The sequence below is a fragment of the Myodes glareolus genome, chromosome 4 (genome assembly GCF_982192425.1).
Source record: "Myodes glareolus chromosome 4, mMyoGla1.1, whole genome shotgun sequence".
In the NCBI taxonomy this organism is placed as follows: domain Eukaryota; kingdom Metazoa; phylum Chordata; class Mammalia; order Rodentia; family Cricetidae; genus Myodes; species Myodes glareolus.
The window spans coordinates 34618051-34634032 of record NC_142029.1 but is presented as its reverse complement, the minus strand read 5'-3'; the positions used below and the strand labels follow the sequence as shown (position 1 = coordinate 34634032).

The 15982-nt window shown below is 37.8% G+C and overlaps 1 protein-coding gene across 3 annotated transcripts in view; it reads right to left on the bottom strand.

Moving 5' to 3' along the window:
* The window catches only part of Bmp5 (bone morphogenetic protein 5), a 143016-nt gene that overhangs the window by 88903 nt on the left and 38131 nt on the right, over positions 1 to 15982 (bottom strand). For all 3 annotated transcript variants that reach the window (XM_087905378.1, XM_085689397.2, XM_048423970.3), the window contains exon 2: positions 1093 to 1285. In XM_087905378.1, coding sequence (XP_087761504.1) covers positions 1093 to 1285 — 193 coding nt within the window. The remainder of the gene's footprint in view (positions 1 to 1092; positions 1286 to 15982) is intronic.

Genomic DNA, 15982 nt, shown 5'->3' with positions numbered 1-15982 from the left:
TTACAGAAGAATACCAAGAAAAACCTAAACATCAGGGGACTCTAGATATCAAGGTAAAAAGGAACAAGACACTGACCCTCAAGTATTTGCCTCACCAAAGGATACAGGAGCTCACCATAAGACAGGTTTGGTCTCATGAGCAAAAACTCCTGGCAGATGAAGAGCATCCTGCTATAACACATCAATTTCCAACAAAGATAACTAACTAATCATCAATTAAAAGTGCTATCCAAATGACTTCTGTGTTAGATTAGAGGTCAGAAAACATGCCTAAGGCCCCTCTATAGTTCATACTTGATTGTTCATTTGCCTTCCGTTGTCAGTGACATTTTCATATATTTAATGTTTCAGTATATCATCTGTTTTCATGCAGTTTTCAAATATCTTTAGACAGAACATATACTGGCTCTCTGTTAGATTCTATTATAAGTAGAACTATCTTTATTCAAAATTCACATAGCTAATTGCATAATATCCCACCCCTTACCTCGCAAATCAGTCCTTCTCTGACTACAAGAATACTATATTATTTAAATAATTTTATATGAAAGCTTTATGTAGATAGAATAAAATGAAAATTTTCTAGACTGAGAGACAAATTTACAAAATGAAATAAAAGCCCAAGAAGGAATAGAGAGAGAGTTGTGATACTGTTTTGGTGCACAGATAGGTCAATAATAGAAAAATACGTAAAATGTAGGAGAAATTTTTAATATTTTTTTGTTTTTAGACTGTTTCAAATTTCATTCATATATATGTGTGTCTGTCTGTGTGTTGGCATGCACATGTGATTCAGATGCCAAAGGAGGTCAGGAGAAAGGTTCAGATCCCCCAGAGCTGGAGTTAAAGGTGACTACAACTGCCTGACATGGGTGCTGGGAGCCTCATCATGGTCCTCTACAAGGCTGAGAGCTCTTAACTGCTGAGTTCTCACCAGCTCCTTATTCTTCCTTCCCAATGGGCCTCTGCCTGGCTCTGTATCTCCCTTCACCCAAGAAAATATGCTGTGTATCATATAGGTTCTCAATGGCTTTTAAACTAAAACTCGGTCTTTTTGTTTGCTAGGATAAACAGTTAACATAAAACTGATACCGATTTGTGTATTCCTTGATGATCTGATATATACTGATCTTAATGGTCTCGTTTTCAAATCGCTGGTGGCTCTTGTCCTTATAGATCCGGAATTCAGCTGCTGTCACTGCTTCTCCATGCGGGATCTGGGTCAGATCAAACCGAAACTCTTTGTAATGCCTTCTCTGGTGAGAAAAGTCCTTGTCTCTTTCAACTGAAAAAAAATTAAAGGAGTGAAGAAAGGAAAAATGTTAGCTCTTTATAAAATATGGAAATTAATGATAAATTCCCCACCTTTTAAAATGAAAACAAACTGGATAGTATAAAACTGTGAAAACACTAAAACCACAGGCCCATATGTGTTTCCAGTTAAAGGAAATTCCACAAACCAATAGCCTTTTAGTTCAAATGCAATATAAATGTCTGGTTTTATACAAATTCCTGTACCCTAAATGGAAAGACTATCCAAAAATGTTTTTAAAAATGAAGGTTGTAAAGTGATTGCCAATACGCATCAAGCGCCAGAACATAGGTTTCATCCAGGAATTTAAAAGATGCTACGGAAGCCTGACAGCCCCAAGCAAAGGTGCTCGTAACATTATCCTAGCCACAGAGGAAAGAGGAGGACTGGGGGTCTATAACACAGGACCTTATTGGTGGCAGTTTCGGCGACAAATAAATAAGTCGGGTTTTTTTTTCCAATTTAAGTCAAATTTATTTTTAGCCGAGCCATAAAAACAGCATTTGTGTTCATCATGTGACACTTCGATTGTGTGACGTGATGTGTTGTGTTCACTGCCCTAGGTCAATCACCTTAAAGATAAATCGTCTAATGGTGCTCATTCTTTTACAAAAAAAAAAAATTCAAAATCCTTCTTCCATCTTTGGAAAACACACAGTAAGCAGGACTCATTCTTCTGTGAGACATGTACCAGAACAGCCCCCTCCACCTGACTGCAAAGTATACCACAAGAAAGATCAATTCCAAAGTGACTTCCCCAGATAAGGGATATTTATTTATTCAATTACTTCTGTGAATGAAATATTTTCTTCGATTTTAAGGCTTTTACATGAATGATTGTTCTAGCAAAACGTAACGTCTAAAGACCTCTGGCTCATCTCACTCAGGGTGAAGAGGAGACCAGTTCTCCCTTTTAGCTACCTTTCTACCAAGTGAAATAAAAGATATTGATCTCCTGAGAACAGTAAAAAATGCTGAAGGATTTAGAATAATAAATTTCAAATATATTGTAACATGATATGACTTAGTGTACTGTCTGACAGTCTCCTAGTGGCTGCCACAGCTTTCTCAATGAGTTAGCTACAAAAAGGATTCAGTTTGGGACATTTGCTGTTATTTGATGGACTTAAGTTTCTTTCTCTGTTTATTGATTTTTCAAAATCGTAATTACTTAGAATAATATGGGATAATATGAAAACAAAACATAATCTGCTATAATACACAACCTTTTAGGCATTTCATAATCACTGTCAACAGTAATTTAAAATTTTCCCAATATTTGTTTCATTGTTAAAATTTTAGTGCAAAAATGATAAAAAAAAATACATACAAGGGCTAGGCTTATAAATTTGAAAACTTGTGTTAGCAGTCGAGCTGATCCCACAGACAGGGGTGCAGATGAGCCAGCCCCAAGAACACGAGCATGAGAGAGCTGGCCCAGCCCCTCTCTGCCTTGCAGTGGCATGGGCCCTGGAGAGATGGCCCAGAGATCCTGAGAACTGGAGAGCTGGTCCTGCCCCTCACTTGAGGCTGCGGCTCTCAGGAGGGCAAGCCCTGCACCTTACCTGAACAGCACAGTAGAGTTGACCCTGTTGACAGGGACATGGCTGAGCTGGCCCAGAGGGTTTGAGAGCGGGAGAACTGGTCCTACCCAACCCTCATCTACCATGTGATGTCATGGGCTATGGAAAGATGTCCTCCTCCCCCTTGCCCCTCATCACCTGTAGCAGGTAGGAGACCTGACCTTGGAGGTTTGACAGTGGGAGATCTGGCCTTGCCCCTCATCAGTTGCAGCACTCTGGAGAGTGGCCCTCTACATCACCTGGGCAATGCAGTACAGTTGGCGCTGGCGGTATGGGCGCAGGCGAGCCTGACCAAGGGCATGCGGGCAGGCAAACTGTTTCCACCTACTACTGCCTGCTGCATCGGTTGAGCTAGTCAGGGCAGTGCTGGAGGACTCGCCCTGGTGGCAAGGATGAGGGAGAACTGGTGGACTGATCAACTCAGCTACCACCCAGACCCAGAACCAGGACAATGAGTTGACCCACCCCAACATCCACCCCATCTGGTAACTGCTGGAGCATGTGAAGGGGCTGGTCCTGCAGATACAATGCTTCAGGAGCTCCACGACACAGGGAAACAACAGATTATCCAAAGGGGGTCCCAGCAAGGGCCCAGTATAAATAGTGTAGCGGAAACCAGAGGCCTCGAACCAGATCAATAACTCATTGCAATGAACCCTTGTTTAAGTAAGAGATGTATGGACTAAAGTGTAGACTGTGTGGCTCGCTGTCTCATACTACAGCTTCCACAATGAGATGTTTTTCTTTTAAATTTTGTTTTATATATTTTATTTGTGGGAGGTGGTTGCAAGGGCAGAGGTCAGATAGGAATGGACGGGGAGATGAAGGGGATCAGGATGTCTGGTGTGAAAGCCACAAAAAAAAAATCAATAAAAAAATTTTAATGGAAAAGACTACTTGTAAAACAAAAAGAAATGTGCTAGGGTATAGAAACCTCTTTAGAGCAATTGACATGATTCTAATAGTATTATAAGTATTCGGAACTTGGGTATCTAAGAAATAGGAAGGCTAGGATTGATGGAAGGAGGTCGTGACAATCCAGATATATGCTGGAGAATTGAGGCACTGAGAGATTTGAGTTCCAAAGCCAGATAAGAGACAGCTCTGAAATGACTCATGACAAAAACACACAACATATCTTGCCTTCGTCTTCCAAAAGAATCTTGTGTCTATTTCGCACCAAAGTGGGTGGTTTGGGAAGCCACGGGGCCTCTGCCTACCTGTGCATCAGGCTCTGTGATTAGCATTCGTAGATAAAAGGACGAGACAAAGCCGTCCCTGTGCTCCAAAGCTTGCTGGAATGGTGATTTGGGGCTGTCTGACCAGCACTAGCATGACTTAACATGGTGAAGTCTGTTTTCTTAAAATATCATAATTTCATTCCTAACAAAAGCCTATGTCCAGAGAAACTGAAAAGCCCTTTCTCTCAATGAGGCAAATGAGCTCATTTTAGAAAGTGATTTGGGTTCATGATTTAACTTTCTTCTGTCTTACTTCCTGCCAGCATTTGTGCAGACTGCTGTGGATGCTTCCCCATCTTCCTTTCGTCCATGCTCCTCCTGAGGACATGGCAAGGGTAATGGCAGGAAACACCCGTTAATTGGGTGGCTAATCACTGAGAGTGCATTTCCAAAGGGGAAATTTGCCACAGTTTTTGTTTTGAGAGAACTAAATTAAGCTAGCTGTATTGTTATTTTCTCATCTTAAATTTAAATCCGCAGATAATACCATACCTTGACAATAGTTAAATAGCATTTATATGGCATAAATTAATATATTCTTCTGTGCAAAACCTATAATGTAGAATCACCTTTCCTCATTTTGACGTGGGAGAAACAGAAAGATGTGAAACGAGTTTTGTCCAGGATTGCTAAATGCCAGGACCTGTTGATTCCAGTTGGTACAGTCTTACTTTTTCCTATTTTGTTAGTACAGTAATAAAATTCTTGAATTAACAACTCTAATATCTAAAGAGCCCTGTAAAATGAAGATAGGTTTCAGCCTCATTTGGTGACTAAACTGGAATCCAACTGGTATAAAGTGATCTAAATTCTCTATTGGTCCTGGTTTATCTAAATAGTCATTGCTTTGCTGTTGAAAGTTCGTATTTAACTAGGTAACCCTCCCAGACCCTAAGTAAGTAGTTCCATACGTGAAGATATGTACCCACTGGACATTCACCAATATGTTTTCTACATTCTGTAAGACAATATCCAGCATTCTAAATTATTGTAGCCATTAACCAAACTTTCTTTAACAATAATTTTGTAATTGAAATTGCAGTCAAAACTTATACCATATTCCTGAACTTAAGAGCTGAGATGTGAGCATTGTAGAATCCAATCTAAAGTATGAATTTCCAAAACACAGATAATCTGTATGCATATTCTATAAACCATCTACTGTTTTGGAGTCTAGGTTGTTTAACCCTCAAGAAGACAAACCTTCAGAGTTTAACAACACTTGTTTGACATATCCACACAGACTAAAGCTGTACTGTAAAAGCGTCTGTGGTTCACATTCCTATATTCTCTGACCAGAACAGCAATAGAAACTTCACAGGACATGGAAGCTAATGATGGAAAAAGACTTATTTATATGGACTTCGGCTACAAATGATGCCCATAAATTTCCAACAAGGTAAGTTAGGTTCCTGCAAAGAGTAATTCTACAAGGTGGCAAATATTAATATCTCTAAATTGAAATTAAGAAATCAGATAATGATCGCTAGGTGGTAACAGATATCTGACTTCCAAACATCACTATAAATCTTGCATAAAGGTTTAAGCAAAGACACCCAACATGACACTTGTACTGTAATTATATTCTGAAATGTAACTGCTTTCAATTCTGAAATGTTTGTAACTATCCAACTGAATTTCTCTATACCTCTAATTTCTTCATGAGAGCTTTTTAAAAACCAAAATTCCCAATGTATTTTTAAGCAGAAATATACATGCAATTCATTAAATGTAAGCTTTTTCAGGGCAAAGTCTTACCTCTTGTGACAATTTGGTAAATATTAAGTATTTTTACAATGCATTATAACCCACTGCTGTGTTAAATGGCTTGGAAAACTTAAAAAATAAAAAGTAAACAAGAACAAAAATCAGAAAATTTTATTCTGTTATTAGCTTTTATATTCATATTATTCTAAATGTTTTACTTTTACTTTCTCCTTAATGTGCTTGCTGAATCAACTAAATGCAAGAAGTTTCCTCAACCTTCTATTATTTTTTATCATTTTTAATAAAGTCTGTTTCACTGGATCAAAATGTTCAAATTGCTATAAAATCTATAATCCTATTTTGTTGAGGAAAAAGTTCTTTCATATATACAATCCCTTCTAAAGATAAGAAAATATTAAAGAAGGTGTGGGAAGAATGTAAGATCACAACAAAGATAGAGGAGGAGGGTGGAGGGTTAGAGAATCCTGGCCTCTGAGTCACGTATTTTTGTCAGTAATAGTTTTTACACTTGAACTCACAGAAGTTAATATGACTTGCATAAGATCTACACATCCTGTCACGGAATCTGGAGGGTTCGTGGAACCCTGCCACTTCCTGAGGATTTATACAGCAAGTGATGCTTGATGAGAGGAAAAACATTTTCTTCATTGATGCAGGGACTGGTGAAATGCCCAGGACACTGTAAACAAACTCTTACCCGTGCTCCTATAAGCAGTCCCAATACCCTAATGGAACTCATTCAGTCATTAGGGGAAAAAAATATCTGAAAGGGGCTGGAGCGTTGCCCACGTGGTTTAGAATGTTTTGGTGGATTTGTGAAGTTCAGTTCCCTCAACCATGTTGGATGGCTCACAGATGCCTGTAACTTCAGCAACAGGGCCTCCAGCAGCCTCATCTGGCCTCTGCAGACACTACTCCCAAGCCCAAACTCTCACACAGTCATATACACACACGTAAGCAAAAATAAAATAAAGCTTTTGTAAAAAGATAAAAGCAGAAGGAAAGACTTGGGTATCAGGAGGAAGACTGAAATCTAAGCTGGGAGGACTCAGGAAAGTAATGGGCAAATAAGACTGATCAAAATACACCATCTACAGGTATGAAAATACCAGACTGGAATCCATTATTATGCACAATTAATGTATGATAATAAAAAACAAAAAATCCAGTAATTAATAACTATATACAGAAAACAAAACTATCAGCATAAGGGACTTAGCTCATTGAAATCAAACTCAGATTTGTCCAAGGGAATTGGAGAAGGCGTGATACAGCACTGTGCTCTAGTGGAGACCATTTCATTCCCCAAACTTACACACATTATTTTTTTTTAATGAAACAAGAAGGAAACTGTAGGGGGAAAATATAACTACATTTGAAGCAGATTGAATCAGTCAGCTCCCGATAATCACTGTACTGGGAAAGAGAGCTCTACAGCCATTGGAAATGATAGTATCTGATGACATCTCTCCAAAGCTCAGCAGGGAGCATTTGTCTGCAATCACACATTGACTCTACTTTGTAACATACTCTTTCCTGTTAAAGCTTATGTCACAGGAATGTTCCAAATTTAAAAAAAAAAATTCATATGGTATATGATGTATGTATTTCAATGGATAAGATTACATAGACAATTCTACATGGGAGCATGAGAAATTACCAACAAATCCATCGACATAGGATTGTTTATCTGAGCTAATGATTGCTACTGATGTTCTTTAAAAAATTTCCAAACATTTGTTTTACTGAGTGCACATACACATACAAAAAAAAATATCTATCAAAACTCTGTTAAACATCCACAGTCAAGTCAGAATTACAAGGGCTGACTAAGCTAGCTTCTGCTTCTAGGCTTTATGTACGCTCCAAACATTTTTATCTACGTGAAACTCCAGACCACAAATCTGAGTTGAGCAACAGAAAACTTAACTACATTACCATACCAACATAAATAAGTTTTTATTATGTTTGGCTTTAAATCCGAACATTTAAATGTGGTCATATAAAAGCATACAAGAGGTAAAATTTGAATCAAGGAATTCATATTCCGTGATAAAATGTATTTATAGTAAAAGATTGCTTTAAATTACTTTATAGTTACTCATTTAATTTCTGCATATGAATGCTTTATGTGTATATTCATATACATCGTGTCCATGCCTGGTGCCAGCAGAGATCAAAAGAGGTACCTGGATCTCGTGCAAATAGAGCTATAGATGACTGTGAGCCACCGTGTGTGGGGGAACCAAACCCAGGACTGCAAGAGCAACAAGTGCTCCTAATTACTGAGCCACCCCTACAAGCGCCACCACTGCCGCCGCCGCTACTCTTTTGACACAGGACTCACTATGTAGACCAGGTTGGCCTCAACTCACAGAGCTCTGCTTGCCCCTGCTTCTTGGGCACCAGGATTATGCTGCAGACTGAACTGTAGCTTAAAAGTTGTAAATGGACAGAATCCTGAAATAAATATGAAGCTGCTTCGGCTCAAGATGCACATGCCGAAGACATTTATAATTGAGATAAATGTATTTAGTCCCAAAGCAAGTGCCTTGCCTAGTGATCTGAACACTGTTGGAGACTGGGAAAACCTGTCCTGTTCTAGATAGTTCCGTGTCTGCAGTAACTGGTGAAGGAAATTAATTGACGAGAGATAGCAGTTTATCTAGCAATTTATTGCACTTTTAGAAAGATACAGCCTTGGACAGTCTGTCTTAATATCCAACTCATGAGCTGCATCTGAGAAGACACAAATAGCAGGGGTAGGCTGCAGAAGGTAAACAACCCTTGCCAAGAGGATGACCAGCCGATGAAAGCACAGAAGAGACAATGTAAAGCTATTATGAGAACGCTAACCTGCATGACTTTTCAAGAATTCCTTCCCTGGTCCACTGAGAAGCAAAAACTTGGCTCTGTAACGACCTATTTATTGGTCAATGAATGCCTATGTGCAGGTTTTCTGTGAATGGATAATCACTCCCGAAGTGGGGCAAACCCCAGATTCCAGGAGCGCCTGGAGCCTCTTAGCACCACTGTGGTGTGAGAATTCCAGAATTCGTTGTCTCCTTAAATGTTGCAAAGCCCAGCGTCCGTTGTTACTCATATTTCCTAATTGTTGCACTCTGTCATACTCCTAAATGCTCATGAATACAAACCAAGCTGAATGTAATTTTGAAATTTAAGAAATTGAGTAAATGATCCAGTATTAATATTTGTTTTAAATATTTTGTTTTAAAATTGTTGAGAGTTTAGAAACACAAATGATGAGTTCTTAAGGAAGGAAAGGCTTGACAATGGCTGGGCTTTAGAACTGAGTGCCCTTCGGGGTTATTTAGAGAACATGACCATGGCTATTAACATCTACCATTGTCTCAATAATTAACCATAAACAATGAAAGCAATGAACAAACTGGTGATTGGTTTAATAAAATGAATAGGTTTGAAACTTTGCTTCTCCCTTAGTTGATCCACCAAGGTAGTATCTTCATTTCCTTCCTATAATATAGGTAGACTATTAATTTCCTCAATACTAAAATGTTAATTACAAAGCAAAAGAATGATCTCTAGGACCTATAATTCCTAATGTGAAGTTTTTTGCATCAGAGCTCCAAATGTGTTATGTTATAGTTTGTGTGGTTGTGTTTTGTGTGTGTGTGTGTGTGTGTGTGTGTGTGTGTGTGTGTGTGTGTGTTTACAAGACTGGCCTAAAACATGATCTTCCTGCCTAGACCTCCTGAGTGCAGGGATTACATATGCAAGCCATCCCTCCTGGAGACAACGATTTCACCGAATCACGACTACCACCTCTGACTTGGCGTAAGTTTTTCCAAGGCCAACATTTCCACATGCTCAAACCATCGTTCTTGCTACACGTCCTTCTCTATGCACTGAGGCACCCCCTCCTTTCTGTACTAGTTCCCAGGACACAACGGCATCCTGCAAACACGTCTGCGTATGGTCAAAGTTGAGTTTACTGACTATTTTCAGTAGACGTAATAGGCAAATGACACAGGGACTCGAGTATTCGAAAGGAATCATGGTTATGCAACAGGTGATTTGGGAGAAGTTTCCAGGAGGCTGTTCTGCTTTGTTGTCCTGCCTGGCAATGGAACCCAGGCTGACCTCAAACTCATGACGATCCTGGCTCAACCACCTTAAGTGCTGACCCTACACATGTGAGTTACTTGCTCAGCTCAGAACTACTTCCCTTCAAGAATTAGTAGTAATAATTAGAAACATACACGAGAACTACAGTTGGTAGAAAAATAAATAAATAAATAAATAAATAAATAAATAAATAAATAAATAAATAAATAAAACAGACCATGATGTAATCTATAATGGGATATAAGGCATGGTCATTTCTGAGATACACCCCAATCTGTGCTTGGATATGATTATGAGGTCATCTTTTATTTTATATTTTGTTTTTGGTCTTTCTTGCTTGTTACAGAGAAGTTTTGTACATTGTTGCTGTTCTCTGGCTCTAGTTTTCCTCACCCAGACTGTGCCAGTACCTCCTAACAACTCCATTCCATGCTGTTAGACTCAGGCTAAGTCCTGATTCTACATTACTGCCTTATTCTTTCTCACATTCCTCACTCATCTTGCTTCTCCTAAAAATAGCTACCGTGTGTGAGTTATTTATTCAATTCTAAAATCATTAGCCTTGCATGCTCTAAGATAGACCTTAGTAGTTAAGCAGACAGAAAAGAAAGAGCCCAAGATGATCAAGAAGAGTGGTTCTTTTTCAAAGAGTTATGATCAAGGTAAATGTTATTTTTCACTCAAAGTGGGAGGAAATTAAAAGAGAGATAAAAATGGGAGAGATGGAGGATGGGAGGCGGAGTGGTGGAAGGCGGAAAAGAGAAAGAGAGAGTTATAACAAAAAAGTTATCTCCTTTTTCCTGCACTGTAACTATGCTGCCTTATATCTGCCACATGAGTAATTGCTTAAGAGAATTATCTGTCTTCTGCATGCATGCTATCTTGATATATTTCTTGATTTATACCAATAGTAAATGATCAGAAAAACTTAATTATCAGAATATTGTTTTTTATGTAGAATAAAGTTTTGTTAACTAAAAGAAAACAATGTGGCTTTGTTTTTTAAATTTTTTCTTGTAGAGTTAAAGAAAACTCAGGTTATAATTCTACACTAGTAGACAAAAAGCAATAGTAGTTGTTACTTGACATCCTCTCTCGATATTTCATGCCTACAGGGTGGACCACAGAGTGTTACAAGTTTTATTGCTCTCATATTGCCCAGAAATATCAATCCAATAAAATTTGCTATCTTCCTAAGGTTGGTCATCTCATTATATTTAAATGTAGTGCAGTGTATGGAAAATGTTTTTCTCCTTATATTGAACACTTTATAAAAGTACTTATTAGTTGGAGATTAAAGAAGTATTCATACTTATTGGTAACATACTCATACCAATGCTAATATTAAGATTAATGTAAAATAATATAGAAGATAATACTTGATTAATAAATTTTATGTAATAAAAATGGTTTTATAATAAAGAGTGACTAGATTTACTGTAAATCAGGGACTGTGATATCAATATGTAAAAATTATTTGATAACAAGATAAAGGCACAGCTTTCTTATAGACGCCTTTTAGTAAATGTTTAGCATTTAGTTCTCATACTAAATGAAAGTTAATAATAAAATAAATAAAGTGAAGGTTTTTTCACTTTCTGGTGAAAAAAACTGGATCCTTTCATAAATTGCCCGATTCTAGAAGTCACCAATCTGATTCTATTAGTTTTCACTAAATGGCCTTGAGAATTCTTAAACTAAAACAATCCGTTTATAACCATTTAAACCAATAAAACTTATTGTAAAACTTACAATAAGTTCACCCAGAACAAGCAGCTTCGCTTTACATCTTGAAATTGGCAAGATGACAGTTTATGTGTAGTGAATATGTGTGATTATCTGACAAACATAGGTAGAAGGTGCTAAGTATTTGAAAAATCCCAGGTTGTGGGGTTCTCAGTGGCGGGGTCTGGAGAGGGGTGGGGGTTGGACCAAAGCAGAGCTTGCATCTAAACAAAAAGTTTGGGGAGTTTTCCTCTAAAATTCTTCTGTGGCTCCTCTAATAGCTGATATTGTAAAGAAAGGGTGGGAGCAGGATGTGGGGGGTGACAGAGGGCCAGCTGGCTTAGCAGCTGTGTTTGGGTACGAGACACTGGAAGGTCATGCATCACAAGGCCTAGCCATTGTGCCACTGTGAAAGAAAATAGACATAAGAGTTCATTCTCCCTCTTTCTCAAGGCTGAAATCCACTCTTGCCTCCCTTGGTTACAATCCAGAGATGATCTGCTTGTCATCTCAGACATGGTGTCCAAGTGAAGCCAGGCACTATAGCTGTCAGTGATTGCGGTTTGGATGCTTTTGTATCTATAATAATAAAGACTTTCTATATCACACCTTTAGTATATTCAGTACCCATTTAGAAAAAAATAGCAACATTCTACTCAAAAAAAAAGAATTGTACCTCATGGAAAGAATCCTTGAAGAAAATGAAAAGCTAACAATTATATTGTTTTCAGACTCTCTTTGCAGGGGCTAAAGGAAGTAAGTGTAAGGCAGAGTTTGTATAGCTAAAGGGTATAAGAATTTTTTTAGATGGGCGAACAGACAAATGTAATTCTCAAATTAGCTGCTTCAGCTGTTAAATCTGTCTGATAGCACTCTCATGTGTGACTTACAATTCAATCCGGTCTTTCTTTAAAGCACCCTAAGATTTTCAGTAAAGTCTGGCACGGCACATGGGAGAAAGCCCAGAGAAGTGTGACTATATTCACTGACCTCTAAAGTTCACAGTGCAACATCCCTGGCAGGGGAGAGAGATTCTAAAGAACCTGGCACGTACCCTACTTTTGGAAAGTGCATTAAGTGAAACAAAAGATCTCCAAGAATTAAGATTTCCCTCCGTACCCCATGCTGGGGAAGAAGGGATGAATCCATGGTGCCAGTCTGAGAAGGGACTCGCGTCAGAGGAAGAGAACCCACACAGTTCTACATTTATCTGCTTGTCTTGTATTTCTTCTCTTCTATAAAGTTCGTAAACGTCTACAGCAGCATTTCTCAACCTATGGGTCACGACCCATTTCTTAGTGAATGCCACTGGTGACTTCAGGTAGTGATGGTACACCTGCCCTGTCTTCCACCCCAGACTGTAAACCTGCACAGCACTTCTGCCTGGCCCGACACTTTCTCTCCTGTACCTTCAGTACCTACTTCAACCCCTGTCCCATAGTGACTGTATGTGATCTGGACTTGAGGTACCTTTTCAGATGTTTAAGGGGGTGACTTCAGAGCTTTTCAGTCACCTTTGCTTAAATCATTGTGCTCATGTCTTAGGAAATAACATTAGTCCCTTTCTTTTGGGGGAAAAAATTCAAACAATAATAGCTGAAATAGAATCCCTTTGCCATATATTTATTTTTAGATGCACACTATGTTGTGACTTAAAAATATATGCTAGCTTAGTAGAATCATTATGATTACTTAGGAGTTTATTACATTTGGAGGAAAGAAAAGGCTAATTGAAAGAATGTATTTTTTATGTTTCAGCAATTAGTAAAATTCTAAATGAGTCATAGAAGATGAAAAAATATTTTAAAAATAATGTCTTATTTTCTCACTGTCTTTTATTTATGCATAAAATACTTGCTAATTCTTTCATGATATATGTGCAATATGTGTATTATAAATTTTAAACTTCCTTTGAAATATTGAAAATTGCTTACTATAAATATGATTTTGTCCCAGAGCTTTAAGTGGTATGTCTCTCAAATCCCTCCCTTTAGAGCTTGGGGAACCCTGTGAATGAAGAGGCAGAAAGAGTGTAAGAGCCGGAGGGCATCAAGGACAGCAGGAAAACACGGCCCTCGGAATCAGCTAAGCAAAGCTCATATGAACTCACAGAGACTGAAGCAGCAAGCACAGGGCCCGTGCAGGTCTTCCCCTGGTCCTCTGTGTATATAGCCCAGCTCTCAGCCTAGTGCTGTAACGGGACTCCTGAGCGTGCACGTTGGTTGGTCTCTGATTCTTGTCTCTGTTCTCAGGGCTCTTTTCCTTCTGTTGCGTTGCCTTATCCAGTCTTGATGTGATGGTCTTTGTTTTATCTTAATATGTTTTATTTTGAAATGTTTGGTAGTTACCTCTTTAGAAATTTTTTCTTTTCTAATGAGAGACAAAAACGAAGTGAATCTGGAGGGAAAGGAAGTTAGGAGAAATATGGGGGAACTATAATCAGGATCTATTATAAAATAAAACAATCTATTTACAATAAAAGTGGAAAAATAAAATGCTAAAAGTATTGTTTTGTGACTTCTTCTTAACTATTTTCACTTGTCATAAATTGAGAGTGAGCTCTTACTGTGTCAGTCCTCATATTTAAAAATGGAAACTGGGATCCACGGCATAGGACATGCTAACAACTGCTGATGTCACATTTTCACAAAGTATGAGTGAGATAAATATTAAAAGACATCCTCTATAATTAGAGACCAAATTCAAAATGGTTTAATAAAAATACAGCGAGTGTCAGTATCAATAAAACACTCACATGATTACTTTACATCTTCTCAAATGAGACTACACTGTAGTGTGAGCCAAGAGATCCCCACTGGTCTCCAGTCAGTTTGCTCACATAGATGGTCTCAGACTTTTTGTTGATCTGGTTCCATGCTCCTGAACTCTTCTATGTGGGGTTTAAGGTCAACCAGAAAATACAGAGTAAAGTTCATCTATGAAGAATTTCCTTATAAATTCAAACTTAACAATTTCTTGACTCTCCAATGCAACTCCATATTAATTATCAGAAAATGCATTTTCTTACACTACTGTTGTTAAAGTTATACATATTCTTAATGTTATTCAATATTAATCCAACTAATGCATATGTATTATTACAAAAACACTTGAGTTCAGCAATAGAATTAATGAGTATATTTGAGTGTTAAGAGAGCCTAATGTACTCAGGCATTTAATCTCAGTACTCAGGAGGCAGAGGCAGGTGGATCTCTGTGAGTTCAATGCCAGTCTGGTCTGAAAAGTGAGTTCCAGGACAGCTGAGGCAGTTACACAGAGAAACCATGTTTTGAAAAACCAAAAAACAAAACAGAGAGAGAGAGAGAGAGAGAGAGAGAGAGAGAAAGAGAGAGAGAGAGAGAGAGAGAGAGTCTATTGTAGTCATATCACAAATTAGGAGAGAAGGAAATAATGGGAGGGAAGGAGGGAGAAAGGGAAGAAGAAAAGAAGAAAGGAAAGAAGAAAGGAAGGAAGGAAGGAAGGAAGGAAGGAAGGAAGGAAGGAAGGAAGGACAAAATTAATCTCTTGAAGGTACAGACAAGTATGACTATCAAACTCAGTTTGAAAGATTGAAAATTTTTTCAAGTAAAAGAAATAAAATAGAGAGTAAATCTATATACTCTATGGGAGAGGAGGTCAAGAGGAACTGGAAGGAGTAGAAGGAAAGAGTACTCAGATGGTATTCTATAAAAAAAGAAACTATGTCAATAAAAGGGGGATAAAAAAATAAAATAGTCACAAAAGAGGAAAATAGGAAAGGGTGATTAAAAGTCAAGGAGTGGGAAATGGTTTTCTAAATTCACACCGATAATAGTGTCTCTGCAATAAATAATGAGGAAGGAAAAAAATCATCGATTTGAAATAATAAATTTCATGAGGAAAAATGTTTACTTAATGTTTAGACTACAGGACACACAATTCTGAAAATTTAGGATCCTGGAGGCAAACCAAAGATTCCACAAGCTTCTAGAAATCAAAAAGGAAAACAAACATACTGGAGAGGAATGAATAGCTTTATACTAAAATTAGATATTCAACCTAACCATTTCACCAAATATTAAATAAAATAAAAGTGCTTCCATACATGGATATATAAAATCATAAAATATTTTTTCAATAATTTCTGACAAGCTAGCTTCACAGGAACAAGAAAGTCAACCGATGACACTCACTGTAATGTCTTCTCTCATTGTAAACCCAGGTTTAGTCATGAGATCTCAATGAACTCATAAAGCTTATACACTGAGATAACTTGGAGTTCAGAGAATTATAAAAATAATGAAAAA